This window comes from Phodopus roborovskii, unplaced genomic scaffold (assembly GCF_943737965.1).
Source record: "Phodopus roborovskii unplaced genomic scaffold, PHOROB, whole genome shotgun sequence".
Lineage (NCBI taxonomy): Eukaryota > Metazoa > Chordata > Mammalia > Rodentia > Cricetidae > Phodopus > Phodopus roborovskii.
In genome coordinates this window covers 16,311,961-16,330,865 of record NW_026126636.1, presented here as the reverse complement: position 1 = coordinate 16,330,865, position 18,905 = coordinate 16,311,961, and the positions used below count along the sequence as shown (strand labels likewise).

Here is an 18,905-nt window from a genome sequence, read left to right as displayed (position 1 = left end):
TTACCCATTTTTCATTTATTAGAGAGTTGTTCCGTTTCCATGAATTTCTAAGCCTCCTGTTGCTTCTGTTGTTAGTATCCAGTGGCGGTCTGATAGGATGCAGGGAGTTAGTTCAGTTTTCTTGTATTTGTTGAGACTTGGCTTTGTTTTGGAAAAGCGAGTCAAAATTTGTGGAAAGTTCCATGAGTTTCAGAGAAGAAGGCATATTCTTTTGTGTTTGGGCGAAATGTTCTCTAAACAACCTTTAGGACCATTTGGTTTATAATGTCTGTTATATCCAGCATCTCTCTTTAGTTATTGTCCGTGTGACCTGTCCATTGGTGAGAGTGTGTATTGAAGTCTTTCACTATTATTGTTTGAGGGTCAATATGTGATTTAAGCTGGAGAAATATTTCTTTTACAAACGTGGGTGCCCTTGTGTTTGGTTTGTAGATGTCAAGAATTGAAATGTCATCTTTGTGGATTTTTTCCCTTTGGAGAGTTTGTAGTGTCTTTCCCTTTTTGATTAATTTTGGTGTGAAGAGTCTATATTGTTACCTATTAAAATGGATACATCAGCTTGTTTTCATAGGTTCATTTGATTAGAATACTCTTTCCTAACCCTTTACCCTAAGGTGATGACTGTCCTTGATGTTAAGGTTTATTTCTTGGATGCAAAGAGATGGATGCTGATCTGTTTTCAAATCCGTTCTCTTAGTCTGTGTGTGGTTTTGTTTTGTTTTGTTTTTTTTTTATTGTGGAATTGAGACCTTTGATATTGAGATATATCAGTGATTAATGGTTGTTGATTCCTGTTTTCCTGTTGTTTTGTTGGTGGTGGTAGTAGTAGCATGTGTGTCAGTGTGACTCTCTGTGTGTGTGTGTGTGTGTGTGTGTGTGGGTGGGTGGGTGGGTGTGTTTGTGTTTCCCCTTTGCTGGTCTGAGATTATCCTTGTGTTTTTATGGGTGTGGTTTACCTCATTTGGTTGATGTTATATTCTAGCACCTTCTGTAGGACTGGTTTTGTAGACTGTTTATAGATGCTGTTTGAATTTGTCTTTAGCCAGGAATATTTCATTTTTTCCTTTGATGTAAATTGAACGTTTTGCTGGGTAAAGATGCTGGTCTGGCATGTCTGGTCTCTTAGAGTTTGTAGCACATCTGTTCATGACCTTCTGGCTTTTAGAGTTTTCATTGAGAAGTCAGGTGTAATTCTAGTAGGCCTGTCTTTAGATATTATTTAGTCCTTTTCTCTTGCAGGTTTCAATAGTCTTTGTTATTCTGTATGCTTAATGTTTTGGTTATTATGTACCAAGGGGTCTTTCTTTTATGGCCCATTGTATTAGTTGTTCTGGATATTTCTTGCAGCTTTGTAGGCATTTGCTTCTTTAGGTTAGAATCTTTTGTTCTGTAATTATGTTGAAACATTTTCTCAACCTTTGAGTTGCATTTCTTCTCCTTCCTCTATCCCCATTTTTCATAGGTTTCTTCTCTTCATCGTGCTGCAGATTTCCTGGATGTTTGTTTCAGGAGGTTTTCTTTGACTGGTATAATTGTCTTCCATCCCTTGTATTCTGTTCATGAAGCTTTCCTCTGTAGGTCTCTTTTGAATTCCTGTTTTTGTCTTGTTTTTTCATTTTCAGAATTTCCTGAGCTTGTGTTTTGTTTATTGATTCTATTTCCCTCTTCAGGTTTTATCCATTTCCTTACATTGTTTGCATTTTCCTCTCCTTATAGTTTTCTTGCAAATGTTGTTCATTATTTCTCTGCACTCTATGGTTTGCCTCTGTGTGGCACATGTGCCCTTTACTGTGTTGATATGTCTTTCATTTTGTCCTAGTTCCTTTAGGAATTCATCATAAAATCTCGTTGAACTTTGTCTTAGACATTTCCATTGAGATTTTTATAGTACAGGGCTTTTATTTCTGAATGATTTTTTTTTTTTTTTTAAATATTCTGGTTGATAAGATTACTAAGTCTTTTTCTTCCCTCCAGTTAGAAATAATGGTTTGTTGTTTTTTGTGAGTTGGGTATGGTATCCTAGTCCCAGCTCTCCTCTGTCCTTCTGTTCTTTATCCTCTGTCCTTCTTCATGTAAAATGTCTTTATTCTCTATGTATGATGGATAATTTCTCTTGCTTTTTATATGTGTAGTTTACCTCCAGTTATGGATCTTTAGTGCTGCTGGAGTGTATGACCTGTGTTATTTTGTAACTTTCTTCCAGTGAACTTAACTTTCCTGTGAGTTTTAAGAGCCAGCATTTCTGGGTGCAATTGTACGACCTAGAGTTATTTTCTTTCATCACTCTAAATATATCCTTCCATGCTTTCCTATCTGTAAGAATGTTGATAATTTCTCTGTTATCTTTTGCATTTGGGTGTTTTCTTAATGTTATCTAACACTGTTGTAACAGGACTGTATTAATTTTAACTTTTTATTTTTGATGCCTTGATGTGAAATGTCAAGAAGAGTTCCAGTTTTTGTTACTGAAACAGAAACTCAGAGAAGAGCAACAGAAAGGATGGATGATTCTGTAGATGTACCCCAGGTCAGTGTCATGTCCACACATTTTTCAAAGAAATTTTTTGGTGGTTTGGGCACTCTGGAGAAGCTACAGCAGCCCTGGAAGCTCAGTGTGTTTATTATGTACAGCTGAATAAGGAGGCAAGTTTACCTAAACTCAGGAGGAGCTGTTTCTATAGAACAGTCCTGAGGAAGTAAACATCCCAGGGAGAAAGTCATGCATTCCAAGAAGAAAGCTATACATCATTGGGGAGAAAGCAGTGGTATGCATTTTCTCCACAACCTGTTCATATTTACACCAGACCTAAGGAAGGTTTTGCCATTCCTATGAGCTTTGACACTCCTTGAAACTCCCATGGGACAGAACCATTGGTTCTTGATCCCAAATCACATGTCAACAATACACATCTACTTGGGATTTAACACACTGAGGGCTTCCTCCATGCTCCACATCAGAGACGGAATGATAGGGCAATCACCCTCAGGGAAGTAACTGGAATTAAGCAGAAATGGACAATGTGCCTGGCTGCTTCCTTCCTCTATTTCTCTAAAGTCAAGTTTCACCCCATGAAGAGCTCATATCTCCAGGGTGCCACATTTAACCCTTTAGGAACAAAGATCCTGTGAACTGAAGATCAGGATCTCAACCAAGCCTGGGAATGAGGGAGAGAGGTTCCCATGTCAGAGAGGTTCCCTGAGCCAAGCCTGCAGCCATTAAGGTCTGTAGAGAGAGACAGCAACAGGAAGACAGTCTGGGATGGCACACACAATGCCTTTTGGGAGATCAGCAGTGTGGAGCATTAGAAGGCAGAAAAGTGACATCCAGTGAATCCTATGAGCACCGTGCATAATCACAGACTTGACTGTTCCTTTGAAGCTTAAAAAAAAAAATCTGTTTTTATGCATAATTTAAAACTATAATCAAAGCAAAATGAAAAATTTTTTTATCTTTAAAAATATATAGATATAGATGAAAAGGTAAATAAAAAAGAAAGCAAAGTGGGTGCCTTTTGGTGGGACCTGCCAAAGCATGCCACTCAGCAAACACACTACACGTGCCAGAGTTGGTGCAGAAGGTTCATTGGGGGAGGGGGAGTGAAAGGCTGTGTTGGAGTGGGGTCAAGAAGAGGCAAGAGAGGAAAGAGGTGACAAAAAACGAGCCAGGGGAGTTTGCTGTGCTTTGGTGGGCACTCTTAAAGGGTGCACGTATCACAAAGCGTAAGATGGAAAGGCACCTGGCAACAGGTGATGATGTCAGTGCTTTGGTGTAGAGGCAGGCTGCTACTGTTGCAGCAGAAGCTAACTACTCCCTTTTGTTTATTAGAAAATGGGAGACCGGTAACAGGTGAGGCAGGAATGGGGGTGCCACGTTGTCCAGACTGCTTCCTGGTGTCTGGGGGTGTTGACATCTTTGGTGGCCTTGAGAAAGCTGGGGTGCTTGCCAAGTCCTGGGACACCTAGCTGTTTAACTTGCTGTCTAGGCTCTGTGAGAGCTTGTCCAGTGCTAGGAGCTATGCAAGTCCAGATCTGGTTGAAGCAGTCTGTGGCATTGGAGCATTTCGGGCTAGCCATTTTCAAGCTCTTCAGGCTGCAGATTTTGAGAGGACACCTGGCAGGATGCTGTCAGAGCAGAAGATAAAGTTAAGACGTTGGGGAGGGGGAGGGGGATATTATTAGGTCCTGGCAATTAAGAAAGGGGAGTCCCAAGAGCAGAGAATGGTAGGGGAGATCCCACCCACAGGAACAGGCAGTAGGTGGGAAACTTAGGGTATTGGTTAACAGTAGTCATCTGGAGTTCATTTGATGACCTGTCCAGGGTGGATTTAAGTCAACTCCCCGAAGCTTATAAGATTTACACGAATTATTTTTGAGTTTACCAAGAGATAGATTGTAGACACAGTGGCATTCCCACTGTTTGTAATCTGTACTGACACCCACATTTTAGAAGAGGCAGTAGACTCACGTTGTAGGGGACCTAAAATGATTCTCGTTAAAAGCATTAACACTCTTAGATGTTTCCACAAGACTGGTTGTATATAGATTAGGCAGATGTTTCTAGCCCAGTGAGAAGCACTGTTTAATGTGTACTTAGAAAACAACCAAACTGAATTTAAATTCTTGAGCTTGTGACTCCGATCATGGTAGTTAGTGGTCCTCTAGCAGAGGACCACAGGACTTATCAGAACTCCCTGGTTAATGTTAAGCCTATGAACATTTGGGACTGGTTATAATCTACTGTATGTGGTTGCTGGGAACCAAACATGGGTCCTCCAGAGAAGTCACCAGTGCTCTGAACTTCTGATCCATCTCTGCAGCATTATTAGAAAACTTTTTCCTTTGAATAATGTCACACTGACGTTATATCATGAAAGTGTCTCTAATTCCTTTGGTCTCTTTTACCTAGGAAACCATTTTGTCCAGAAGCACATGGTAAATGTGTAATTTTCCATTGCAGGGTCTGTTGACATTCAGGAATGTGGCTGTGGACTTTTCCCAAGAGGAGTGGGAATGTCTTGACTCATCTCAAAGGGCTCTGTACATGGATGTAATGTGGGAGAATTATAGCAATCTAGTTTTTATAGGTAAGAATGCTGGACCTAGTCCCTACTCCAAATGATTTGATAGATTTTGATGATCCCTCCTGGAAGGCATCACCCTCCCTGTGGAGTAGGGGTGGGGAAATGCATGGGATGGGAGGGTCAGGGGACATGGGAGGGAAGGAGGGAGAGGGAACTGGGATTGAGATATACACACACACACACACACACACACACACACACATATATATATATATATATATATATATAGAGAGAGAGAGAGAGCTCCTTTCTGAAAGTATATTATTGCTCCATCACCTGTTCAACCTTCTGCAAGATATGTAGATTAGTTAAGAATGAAAAGACTATTACTGGTCCTTGTGGTTTGACAGAGATCAGAGTGGAGGCTCTTCTGAGCATCCATTTAATGATAGTGAAACACAAAAGGTCTCCAGTGAGAGTTCTATTCCTAAGAATTGCTAATTTGTTTGTCTTTGAGAACGTTAAGGATGCACCAGTCACTGAATCTGTTTCATCAAGCATTAATCATTATCATCCCTAATTGTGCTAATTTCCAGAGAACCATTGCATATGTGGTAAATATGAGAAGGTCTTGGATCAAGGCTCAAAGCATATTGTCCATCAGCATGTGAATACCCAAGAGAAGTCTCATAAATGTTACAAGCCTGGCAAAATGATTCATGAATCCTCCCAAGGTGTACCCTATAACATAAGTGATACTACAGAAAACTGCAAGGACTACAGAAGTGGTAACCACAGTGATACTTCTCTTGAATCATCAAACCCAAGGAGACATGAAAGTGGGAACACTGCAGAAGATCGCTATGAATATAAAGATTATGGAGAATGTTTAAATTTCTGCCCCATTATTAGCCAATATGAACTAATCCACACTGCAAAGAAAGAACATCAAAATACAGAGTATGATGAATTTTTTGACTATAAACATAAGCTAAAGGTGAAACAAATCCATAGTGGAGAAAAACCATACCAATGCAGGAAATGTGGGAAATATTTCAGGACCTATTTGAGCCTTAGTAGACATCAGAGGACTCATCCTGCAGAGAAACCCTATAAATTTACAGAATGTAGTAAGTCCTTTCTCTATTTGTCACACCACAAAGTACATTACAACATCCATTATGGAGAAAAGCCCTACAAATGTACAGAATGTGGCAAGTGCTTTTATTATACACTGGGCTTTAAAAGACGTTACAGAATTCACACTGGAGAGGAGACTTACAAATGTAGTGATTGTAGAAAACCATTTATCTGCTGCTTAGGTCTTAGAAAATATCAGATTAGTGGAGGAGAAAGGCCTTACGAATGTAAACAATGTAGTAAGTCCTTCTATACATTGTCACACCTTGAATATCATTACAGAACTCACAGTGGAAAGAAACTTTATAGATGTAATGAATGTGGTAAATCGCTTTCCACCTCCTCAGGTCTTCAAAGACATCAAAGAATTCATACAGGAGAAAAATCTTACATATGTGGTGAATGTGACAAATGCTTTATCCAGAAATCCCAACTTAAAACACATCAAAAAATTCACACAGGAGAGAAAACTTACAAATGTAGTGAATGTGAGAAATGCTTTTCTGTTGGTGCATCTCTTAGAATACATCAAAGAATTCACACAGGAGAGAAACCTTACAAATGCAGTGAATGTCACAGATGCTTTATCCAGCAAGCCCACCTTAGAAGACATCAGAAAACTCATACGGGGGAGAAACCTTACAAATGTAATGAATGTGAGAAATCCTTTACTGTTGGCTCAGATCTTAGAATGCATCAGAAAATTCATACTGGAGAGAAACCTTACAAATGTAGTGAATGTGACAAATGCTTTATCCAGAAAGCCAAGCTTAAAAAACATCAGAGAATTCACACAGGAGAGAAACCTTACAAATGTGGCGAATGTGAAAAATCCTTTACTGTTGGCTCAGATCTTAGAACACATCAGAAAATTCATACTGGAGAGAAACCTTACAAATGCACTGAATGTGACAAATGCTTTATCCGTAAAGCCAACCTTAGGAGACATCAGAGAATTCATACAGGAGAAAAACCTTACAAATGCAATGAATGTGAGAAATGCTTCATCCAGAAAGCTAATCTTAGAACTCATCAGAGAATTCATACAGGAGAAAAACCTTACAAATGTAATGAATGTGGTAAATCTTTCACTGTTGGCTCGGATCTTAGGAAGCATCAGAAATGTCATACTGGAGAAAAACCTTACAAATGCAATGAATGTGACAAATGTTTTATCCGGAAAGCCCACCTTAGAAGACATCAAAGAATACACACAGGAGAAAAACCTTACAAATGCAGTGAATGTGACAAATGCTTTATCCAGAAAGCCAATCTTAGAACACATCAAAAAATCCATACAGGAGAGAAACCATATAAATGTAGTTACTGTGACAAATGCTTTATCCAGAAAGACCATCTTAGAACTCATCAGAGACTTCATACAGGTGAGAAACCTTACAAATGTAGTGAATGTGAGAAATCTTTTGCTGGTGGCTCAGTTCTTAGAAAACATCAGAAAATTCATACTGGAAGAAATCTTACCAATGCAGTGAATTTGACTAATCCCTTATCCAGAAAGCCAACCTTAGAACTCATCAAAGAGTTGATACAGGAGAGAAACCTTATAAATGCAATGTATATGGCAAACTCCTTACCTGTCTCTCAGGTCTAAGAAAACATCAGAAAATATACTAAAGACAAATCTTTTTATTGAAGTAATATGGCATATTCTTTATCCAAGCTCTACACTTATGGACCATTACAGCATCCACACTGGGGAATCAGTCTGTACATGAGAAATGTATGAAAGCCTTTGAATAACATTCAAATCTTAGAAAACAAAATCCAGACTTTGTTCTGAGGAAAAATTCTGCAAATGTGATATTGCAAGAAAATTTTCAGTAAAACATTTTACTTTCTCACCTTCAAATCATAATGAATACAAAATTGAGAAGCCTGAAGAAAGTGCTGTTGTTTGGCAGTTTTCCAGAGCCTGAAACATTCCATCCTGTAGGGAAGCTGATTAAGACAGTAAATAAAAAAATAGCTTCAAGAAGTCCCTGAAACTGTCAGGAATCACTATGCTTAATCCCACTGAAGAAACTTATACCAGTTTTGCTGTTTAGAAGAGGCTTTTGTGAATTGAACCAGTAAGATACAATGCCCTTTAACATGTAGATATGCCTGTAGGTATGTAGTATTCTCTGGGTGTACAGTGTTCATAAGCTGTGTTTCATGCTGGTTTGACATTTCATGATGGCAACTGTCTTCTATTCACTTTTGTTCTTGTAAGCGACTCCATTTCCATGATTTATGTGAGCAACCCCAATAAAGCCTGTTGGTTCAAAAAGATGTATTTCAGGAACAAGCATACTTGGTTCACTTGTCAGTTCCCATTTTAGCTGAGTGGGTGCATATAAATATTGTGTCTCTCCAGGGAAAATCTCTCAAACAATATGTGCTGAACCCATTAATTATTCCTCCAAACTTGTATACCAGAAAAGCAACAATAGAGAGAAAGCATTTAGATAACTGAAGTAGGAAGAGTGCTTACTGCTCCAGGCTCACTACTATGGTAGTACATGGTCCTATTGAAAGAGCTGGGCTCAATACAGAATGTGAGGGCTTAGGTATGAAACCCAGGAAGACAAATATGCTATGTACTCACTTATAAATGGACAACTGTTAAGTAAAGGGTAATCATGCTACAACCCACAGACCCAGAGAGACTAAGTAACAAGGAGTGCTCAGGAGTAAACCCATGAATCTCCAGGGAAGGGGAAATAGAATATATTTTTGAGGCAGACTAGGAGTGTGTGGGGATTGAACCAAGAGGGATCAGATGGGGGTAGGAGAGATGGAGGCAGTGAGTAATGGAATAGTTGATTGGAATGGACAGCCATTTAGGAAAAGATGTAGAAAACTAGTATGATGGAAACTGGCTGAAATCTGACAGTGATGCTAGCAAAGTCTACTAATAATGGGTCTGCCACCTGGGTGAAACCCAGGTCCCGTGAAAATCCTAATCCCGCTTCTGACACCAAATATCACGGTTAAATAAGGATCAGGATAAACAAATAGGCCGAATAGATGTTTATTCAGGGAGAAATAACTTACAACCTAGACAGATGCACACCAGGAAATTCAACCCGATGCTCTCCTGTCCGAGTCAGGCCAGCAAAAGAGCTTTTCCCGGCTCTCTCTCCGACCTCCTTCCACAGGTCACTTCCGCCCATCGTTCCACCCCCCCAATGGGCGTGGTCAGTGCCGCAGAAGGACTATCTCACTACAAATGGGGGGAAGGAGCATGAACTGGCCATCCTCTATAACTGGGCAAGGCTCCTATTAGTGGGCCTGGGATATTAGCACAACCACAAAATCTTCGACTTAAAATCTGCCGTGCCTGTAAGACATGCTGGGATAAAAATGGTGAAGAACTTGTGGGAGTGCCAACCAATGACTGGTGCAACGTGAGACCCATGCCCTAAGAGGGAGGCCAATCTTGACACTGTTTAGATGCTCAGAAATCAGAGCCAGGAGAACCCAGAGACGCAGGATAGAACCAAACACAACTGGAAAAAAATAAGTCAATGAAGTGACTCCTAATGATAGTCTGCTAGACACATAGGTCAGTGCCTAGCCCAATTGTCATCTGAGGGGTTTCCAGCAGTTGATGGAATCAGATGCACAGACCCAAAGACAAGAACTAGGCAGAGCCAGGTGAACCCTGGAGAGGAGGGGAGAACTGATTGTAGGAGTCAGAATGTTTGAGGACACCACCAGCACTGGTCCACAGAAGCAATCAAGCCGTCCTCATAGGGGGTCACAGAGACTGAAGCAATAAGCATGGACCTCATGTGGGTCTAATCTACATTCTCTACATATACTTTATGCTTGTTTAGTTTAGTATTCTTGCATTCCCAACAGTGGGAGTATTCAACTCTTTTGCCTTGGCTTAGGACCCTTTTCCTCCTAATGTACTGCATCACCCAGCCTTGATATGAGGGTTTGTCCTTTATCTTATTGTACAATTTTGGCTATGTCTGATGGATATCCAGGGTAAACCTGAAATGTTTTCCTAAGGGAAATGGAGGAGGAATAGATCTTAGGGAGAAGGAAGATGGGGGAGGCACGGAGGAATGGAAGGAAAGAAAACTGCAATCAGGATGTAATGTGTGAGAGAAAAATAAAAGAAAAAAGGCACAAACCCTCAACAATGTATAAACATCATGAGACTGTGTACCAAACTGGGTGTAGCTTAAGCATATAACAGACCTCAAAGCCCATCCCAACAGTGGCACATTTCCTCCAAGGCCACACCTAATCCAACAAGGTGATACTTTGTTATAGTGTCACTCACTATGTCCCAAACATTCAAACACAGGTCTATGGAGGTCATACCTATTCAAACCACAAAATATACGTACATTCTTTGTAGGCATCTTGTCTGTGAACCCGTATCTGTAGCCATATCCCTTTGGGTGTGGCTTCACGCAGACGGAAGCAGAAAGAAAGAAGCTTGAAGTCCGGCTTTTGTTTTCTCCTGGGTCAGACGATCTGGTACGAAGGGCACAGAAACACTCCAACAGTTCTTTCTATTTTCCTGTGTAAGTGTTCCCTAATAAACAACCATTTATCATTTATCTTGGGTCTAGTGAAATATTTGCACCCACACCTTTGGATCTTTTTTTTCAGTATGACTGAAACAAAGAATCAAGATGTGTGTCTTCTTATAGATAATATAGATCCCATGATCCTGGAACAATGATGTTCAAATATTAAGGTTTTACTGTGTGTTTTATTGTCTGAAGTAGATGGGGAGAGAATTGTCTCTTGGAATACACTGCACTAACTTTTAGATATGCTTACATTGTCATTACAGTACTTTATTTCTTTTTTAAAAAATGTATTCTTCTTTTCTTATGTTTTATTTGTTTTTCTTATTTTACCTGTTCCCTCTCCCTCTTTCCCTTTATCTCTTCCTCTCTCCCATGTTCTTCGACCTCCCACCCATCCCATTCACCCCCCCTACTCCACAGGTAGGGTTATGCTTTTCAGGAGGGGACAAGAAAATCTGTCAAGTCATTTGGAGTAGGGACTAGGTCCTCCCTCCTGCCTCTAGGTTAAGGGAGTATCCTTCTATGGGGAATATGCTCCCAAAGTTCTTTTGTGCACCAGGGAAACATCCTGGTTCCACTGTCTAAGGTCCCTTAAACTGCCCAGGCCTTCTAACTGAGACCCATGTTCAGAGGATCTGAGTTGGTTCAATGCTGGTTTACCAGCTATCAGGCAGAGGGGCCATTAGCTCCTCTCTGTTCAGGTCAGCTGTCTCTGTGGGTTTCTGTAGCCTGGTCTTGTTCTCCCTCTCTGCATCTGGATTCCAGTTTGGCTCAGTGTTTAGCTGTGGGTGTCTGCTTCTGTTCCTATCAGCTACTAGATGAGGGCTCTATGATGGTGGACAAGTTAGTTATTACTCTCATTATCTGGGAGGACCTTTATGGTAGCCTTTCCACTTTTGCTCAAATTGTTAGTTGGGGTCAGTCTTGCAGGTCTCTGCACATTTCTCTAGATTCAGTTTTTCTCTTCAAACCTATAATGGCTCCCTCTTTTATGGCACCCCCCGCCCCCGTCTATTCCTCTCCTGACTCAATCTTCCTAGTCTGACGTTCTCCATTATGTAAAATACCACATTTTCTTAATCTGTTCTTCAGTTGAGGGGCATCTAGATTGCTTCCAGGTTCTTGCTATTATAAATAATGATGCTATGAACATAGTTGAACATATGTCTTTGTTGCATGGATGTGGATCATTTGGGTATATGCCTAAGAGTGGGACTGCCAGGTCCTGTGGTAGACTGATTCCCATTTTCCTGAGGAACCACCACGCTGATCTCCAAAATGGCTGTACAAGTTTGCTCTCCCACTAGCAGTGGAGGAGTGTTCCCCTTCACCCACATCCGCTCCAGCATAAGTTGTCATTGCTTTTTCTAACTTTAGCCATTCTGACAGGAGTAAGATGGTATCTCAGAGATGTGCTGATTTTTATTTCCCTGATACCTATCCAAGAGCATGGGAGATTTTCCATTTTCTGGTATCTTCTTTACTTTCTTTCTTTCAAGACACAAAGTTCTTGCTATAAAGGTCTTTCACTTGTTTGGTAAATGTTACCCCAAGATACTTTATGTTGTTTGTGGCTATTGTAAAGGGTGATGTTTCTCTGATTTCTATCTCAGTCCTTTTGTCATCTGTATGTAGTAGTAGGGCTACTGATTTTTTTGTTTTGTTTTGTTTTGCTTTTGTTGTTGTTGTTGTTTATCGTATCCTGCTAGTTTGTTGAAGGTGTTTATCAGCTGTAGGAGTTTCCTGGTAGAGTTTATTGGGTTGCTTATGTAAACTAACATATCGTCTGCAAATAGTGAAAGTTTGACTACTTCCTTTTCAATTTCTATCCCTTTGTTCGCCTTTTGTTGTCTTATTGCTTTAGCTAGAACTTCTAGTACGATATTGAAGAGATATGGAGAGAGAGGTCAGCCTTGTCTTATTCCTGATTTTAGAGGAATTGCCTTAAGTTTCTCTCCATTCAGTTTGATGTTGGCTGTTGGTTTGCTGTATATTGCTCTTATTATGTTAGGTATGTTCCTGTTATTCCTGATCTCTCCAAGACCTTTATCATGAAAGGGTGTTGAATTTTGTCGAAGGCTTTTTCAGCATCTAGGGATTTTTCATATGTTACCATCCCTGCTACCCAGTGATGAAGCATACTTGGCCATGGTGGATGATTTCTCTGATGTATTCTTGGATTCGGTTTGCCACTATTTTATTGAGTATTTTTGCATCAATATAATGAGGGATATTGGTCTGTAGTTTTCTTTCTTAGTAGTGTCTTTGTGTGGCTTGGGTACCAAGGTGATTGTGGCCTCGTAAATAGAGTTTGGTAATGAACCTTCTGTTTCTATTGTCTGGAACAATTTGAGGAGTATTGGTATTAGCTCTTCCTTGAATGTCTGGTGGAATTCTGCACTGAAGCCATCTGGCCCTGGGCTTTTTTTTTTTTTTTTTTTTTTTTTTTTTGGTTTGGAGGCTTTTGATGACTGCTTCTAGTTTAATTTTGGTAAGTGGTAGTTATCCAGAAATTTGTTCATTTCCTTTGAATTTTCTAATTTTGTGGAATACAGGTTTTCAAAGTATGACCTGAAAATTGTCTGGATTTCCTCTGTGTCCATTGTTATGTCCATCTTTTGTTTCTAATTTTGTTAATTTGCATGTTCTCTCTCTGCTTTTTTTGGTAGTTTGGATAAAGGTTTGTCTATCTTGTTGATTTTCTCAAAAAAACCAACTCTTTGTTATATTGATGTTTTGTATTGTTTACCTGGTCTCTATTGGTTTCAGCCCTCAAGTTAATTATTTCCTGGTGTCTACTCCTACGGGGTGAGTTCGCTTCTCTCTGTTCTAAGGCTTTCAGTTGTGCTGTTAATTCTCTAATGTGACTATCCTCTGTGTTCTTCATATGGTCACTTAGTTCTTCATATGGTCACCTCATAGCACTGCTTTTTAAGTGTTCCATGAGTTTGGGTATGTTGTGTCTCCATTCTTGTTGAATTCTATAAAATCTTCAATTTATTTCTTTATTTCTTCCTTGGCCCAGTAATAGTGCAATTGTGCATTGTTGAGTTTCTAAGAGATTGTAGGGATTCTGTAGTTTGTGTTGTTTTTGAATGCCAACTTTAAAGCATGATGGTCTGTTAAGATAGAGTGGACTATTACAAATTTTGTTGTATCTGTTGAGACTTGTTATGTTGCTTAGTATGTGGTTGATTTTAGAGAAGGTTCCATGTGGTGCTGAGAAGGTATATTCTTTAGTGTTTGGATGGAATGTTCTATAGTTGTCTGTTAAACTCAATTGGGAAATAATTTTGGTTAGTTCCTTTGTTTCTTTATTATATTTATGTCTGGTGGTCCTGTCTAGTGGTGAGAGTGGGGTGTTGTAGTCTTCCACTATGAATGTGTGAGGTTTCATGTGAACTTGAGTTTTAGTAGCATTGAAGAATGTGGGTGCCTTTGTATTTGGGGTTTAGATGCTTAGAATTGAGATTTTTGTACTGATGGATTTCTCCTGTGATGAATATGATATTACTTTCTTCATCCCTTCCCTGATAATGAGATTGAAGACTAACTTATCCACCATCACAGAACCCTCATCTAGTAGCTGATGAAAACAGAAGCAGACACCCACAGCTAAACACTGAGCCGAAATCCTGGAATCCAGTTGCAGAGGGAGGACAAGACCAGGCCACAGAAACCCACAGAGACAGCTTATCTGAACAATCCCCAAAGTGATAGCTGGGAAACCAGCATTGGACCAACTCAGTCCTCTGAACATGGGTCTCACTTAGAAGGCCTGGGCAGTCTAAGGGACCTCTGACAGTGGAACCAGGATGTATCCTTGGTGCACAAAATGATGTTGGGAAAACATACCCCATGGAGGGATGCTCCCTTAACCTAGAAACATGAGGGAGGGCCTCGTTCCTCTGACTTGATAGATTTTGGTTATCCCTTCTTGAAGGCATCACCCTCCCTGTGGAGTGGGTGGGGTTGGATGGGAGGGTGTTTGGGAACATGGGAGGGAGAAATGGAGCAGGAACTGGGATTAATATGTAAAATAATAAAAAATATAAATAAAAACAATAAAAAACTAAAATATCAAACAAAAAAGAAAAAGAAAATAATAATACTCTCCCACTAGCAATTGAGATTCCAGAAGGCAACCTACAGTAGCTGACTATGACAATGGCATAAGAGTTTACACTTTCATCAGAGGGTCACTGCACAGTTACTATTTGCTTTAAGATCCTCAGCACAAGACTTCTTCAAGCCACAACTGGAATGTAAATAAACAAAGCAATGTATGAAATCAAAGATAAAGTTGAAGAATTTGGTCATCACAAGGCATCTGTTAAAAGGGAGGATCAGAGATTAATATTTGTTTGGAACTCAAATTCTTGGTTGGGAGGAAGTGATATGTCTTATGTAGTATTTAAAATAAGACACTAATGTCTGGGTTTTTCTCTGGATATTTTTGAATTTTTAAAAATCAACATTGATCATATAAATGAACTGTGATTCTTTGATGAGCTGGATAGTTTTAGATACAATAAGATTCAGGAATTTTGTGTATTGGCCTTATTATTTGTCCTCTATGGAATAGAATCTCAGGTGTTGGATGGATATTCTCTACTTGTCCCTGGTGGAGGAGAGATCACACTGTGCATATTATGAGGATGTTAGAGGCTCCACAAATTAGGCTACCTAGCCCTGTTATGGACTTGGTGATGTAATTCCCAGTTTGTAACCATGAATTATTTTGGCTTGTGTGTCCTTCTTAACTTATGGGTCATCTGAGAAAATTATTACCTCAATTATATTGATGTTACCAAAAGGTAAGGTAGTCCTGGGACCAAATTTTCAAAAAATGTTTCATCCCAGGGGCCTTATAACAACAAACATAAATGATGTCATGGAATGAGAGACTGAAGTACTCTCTTCTCTTGTATATGTATCAACCCATGTTTTTCACAGAACCCCAGGGAAGATAGTGTCCTATATTCCTCCAGTGGTAAAGAAACACCTGGGAGAAAAAATGAAATACCTTCTCATTTGGCCAAGAAATAAAATCAGGTAGGAATAAGTGTTTTCCCATTTAATGGGCTTATCTACGTGACATTTCACCTTTCACGCTGCCCTGGTGTAACACTGGACAGAGATGTTCGTTTTGATTTTGCTCTTGTTGCTCCTGAACATTCCTCTTCTCATGGCCAGTTTCATGCAGCCCAGATGTTTTTGGAAAATGAATCAGAATGAAGACAAGGATGGAGACTTGAAGACAAGTTGTATCTTCTTCCCCAGAACAGTGCAGTGGCAAGTGAAGAAAGAGTATTTTAATGAGATTTTGAAAATACAGTAAGTGGTTATTACTTTCCATGTAAATATTGTCATAAAGATCTCATAATTGTTCTTGAGTTTTCTATCTTGTTTTCTAGGCTCCACATCAAGAAATGACTCCAAATTCTTTTAGAGACTCATTCCTATATTATTATTTCTAGTGAGTCCAGTGTGTGCTCTGTTTTTTTTTTTTTTTTTTTCAGTAGCCTCCCACTTAGAAAGGCTGGAAGTGAAATGAAGGGAGCAGTCTCTACCATGATCCATCATCAAAAAGAGCCTTCTTTTGACATTGTCTATAGTGCTTTAGCTGGTAACATCTCATCAAAGGAAACCCCATAACAACATGAAAGCAAATACCTTAGAGTTAGTTGATGTTCCTTTCATCAGCGTGTGCTTGAGTGAAGACCAAAGATGTTGTGCCACACATAGCTGCACAGAGATTTTACATAGATAATAATTTACTCCCTCTAACTCTTTGTATGTGTTCCATTTGCCTTCTGAAGCTGACTCGAGAATGGAAGAGGGAAACCTATGCACTGTGAACACCAAATGTGTTTCCGTTTATTGATAGTTCATGTATAAACATGAAAAACCACTGGCTTTTAAGTATTTAAAAAGTCCACTTCTTCACTCTCCATTTTTCAATAAGGAAGTAATATATGTATTTTAAATGGTATGTTTGTACTTTTAAAAACTGAGGCTACAACTCATAGTGATGGATGGTTACTTTCCTTGTCACCTGCTTAAGTGACAGCTGTGGCACGTGATATTTGTAAACACTTGAGGACATGGATAGAGAAGTTACCTACTAACTGATCTTCACTGTTATTTAAAAGTCATATGTCTTTTCCCTTTATGTATAAGTTGTTTATTTTCTGTAAATTATATCACACTGGCCTCTTATGTTTCTCTTCCGGAATTTTTACTAATTATAGCTTCATATTTTCACAATGTAGGCACTATATACATGCTGATTTTGTGAAATACAGGTACTAGTTTTTACACACAGCATTTTAGTTCAATAGGGAAATATGACAGCTCAAGTCACTGATGTTTCTTAATTTTAGTTTATTGAACTTAATGTTTCAGTCACATATAATCTAGTCTCAAATTCCTTTCCTTTTTCTGAAGAGATCAATGATGATTTTTCTTTCTGTTTATGAAGAATATTTATAAAGTGTCTCTTTTTATGTACAGAGACATGAGAAAGGTACAATTTCTAAATATAAACCAGATTGTATTTATTTCTGACTAAAACATTAAGAATAATGGAGTAGTTTTATGTATATTGATCAGATTATATAAAATGACTAGGAGGAAACGAGTTACTATTCTTCCCATAAGCACAAATGCTGAAGGCTAATGTCTTCCAACTGACTTGTTCTTCATTTTTATTACAAAACAATTAAACATTCACAAACATTTTACACTTTGAATTCTTCTAATTTATAAATATGGGATCCTGGTTTTAAAAAAATCTCCATATGATGATATTGTTGTATTAGTTGTCAAAAGATGTTATATAGTAGAAAAAAATATGTTGGTCAGATATGCCCAGCATGCATATATGACATGCTTGTGCAAAAATGAAATAATTGAACAATCCTGCAGTGGGGCTGCATGCCTTTAATATCTGCACTCAGTACCTACAGCAAGTATATGTTTGTGTATTGGAGACCTGATTAGACTATAGGAAATTGAAATTCAAAAACATGTGGTCTGTGTCCTTTTGTGGCCAAAGTTAGAATTAATCTTGTCAAACACACAGAAAAAGACAGACATGTACATCTTTTACCAAATACTTCTTTGGTGTTGAAAAGTGTTTTAAAATAAATATAAAAAAATTCCTGCAACAGCTAAACCTAAAAAAAGAGCAAGATGAATATGGACATGAGGGGATTTTTTTAACTAAATTGTCCAATAATTATTATGAACTATAAGTCCATAACCAAATGTAGCTTCCATAAACACTATTGTGTACTATCTGTGATTTTTTTGTCAAACTTTGTCTCTTCCGTAATTTCATAGGAAATAATACAAACTCTGTAACTAACACATCATATGCATTTTTATATTAATCAATAATTTCTACATGAAGATGATCATGTTTACTATTTAGACAAGGTCTGTGCCCTGTTTATATCTTCTGAGTAGCTCAAAAACCAGACATGGAAAATGCCTTCTATGGAAGATGGCAGTGGCAAATCTCATTTATGGGAGATGCTTCCCCATGGAATTTATAGTTTTTGCAACCTTCCAGATTATTGTGTCTTTCCAACTTCACAACACAAGATATTATTTCAATCTTTGAGGAAGTTCAGGAATAATTTTCAGTACAAGATAGCTCATGCATTGACTACAAATAATCTTGTATTGATTTCTGTCCATATTAAACACTGTACCCTCTTACAGAACACCAACTGAGAACTACAAGTTTGCACTGGCCTTGGCTTTCACCCTGGATGAGGTCAACAGGAACCCTGATCTATTACCAAATAAATCGTTAGTATTTGATTACCATGGGCATAATTATATCTCTATGTCTCAATTATACAGTCTCAGTCAAATTATAAGACAAAAGTCTGGTTTTTTCCCAAATTATTACTGTGAGAAAGATATCATATGCCATTTGATGATTACAGGACCAGACTGGGAAATATCGATGTCAGTAATGGCATTCATGTACGTCTACAAACCCCAGCAGGTAAGATTTTCAATATGTGGGTTTACTGAAACTGTTCCCTCATTGGTACCATCTCCAGATAGGAAAAACTGTGTTTAGAGGGGGGTAGCCTGGATTTATATCAATATATGTAGTTCATGAGTAGTACTCAGTGACTGATGGGATTTCCATGTTTCCTTGCTT

At 38.8% G+C, this 18,905-nt stretch overlaps 3 protein-coding genes across 3 annotated transcripts in view; 1 reads left to right on the top strand and 2 right to left on the bottom strand.

Annotated features, from left to right (window-relative positions):
• Positions 1-18,905, bottom strand: part of LOC127238813 (zinc finger protein OZF-like) — a 300,203-nt gene that overhangs the window by 217,429 nt on the left and 63,869 nt on the right. The gene's annotated exons all lie outside the window — the stretch shown is intronic.
• LOC127238806 (vomeronasal type-2 receptor 116) overlaps positions 1-18,905 on the bottom strand; it is a 74,013-nt gene that overhangs the window by 19,939 nt on the left and 35,169 nt on the right. The gene's annotated exons all lie outside the window — the stretch shown is intronic.
• On the top strand, positions 2,486-8,034 carry LOC127238818 (zinc finger protein 420). Its single transcript, XM_051207562.1, has 3 exons — positions 2,486-2,527; positions 4,958-5,084; positions 5,618-8,034. The coding sequence occupies exons 1-3, from the start codon at positions 2,501-2,503 to the stop codon at positions 7,771-7,773; spliced, it is 2,310 nt and encodes a 769-aa protein (XP_051063519.1). The 5' UTR covers positions 2,486-2,500; the 3' UTR covers positions 7,774-8,034.

Coding starts and splice junctions, on each gene's coding strand:
- LOC127238818 (XM_051207562.1), top strand. CDS start 2,501: ATGGATGATTCTGTAGATGTACCCCAG. Junction 2,528..4,957: donor ATTCTGTAGATGTACCCCAG/GTCAGTGTCATG, acceptor TTTCCATTGCAG/GGTCTGTTGACATTCAGGAA. Junction 5,085..5,617: donor TAGCAATCTAGTTTTTATAG/GTAAGAATGCTG, acceptor GCTAATTTCCAG/AGAACCATTGCATATGTGGT.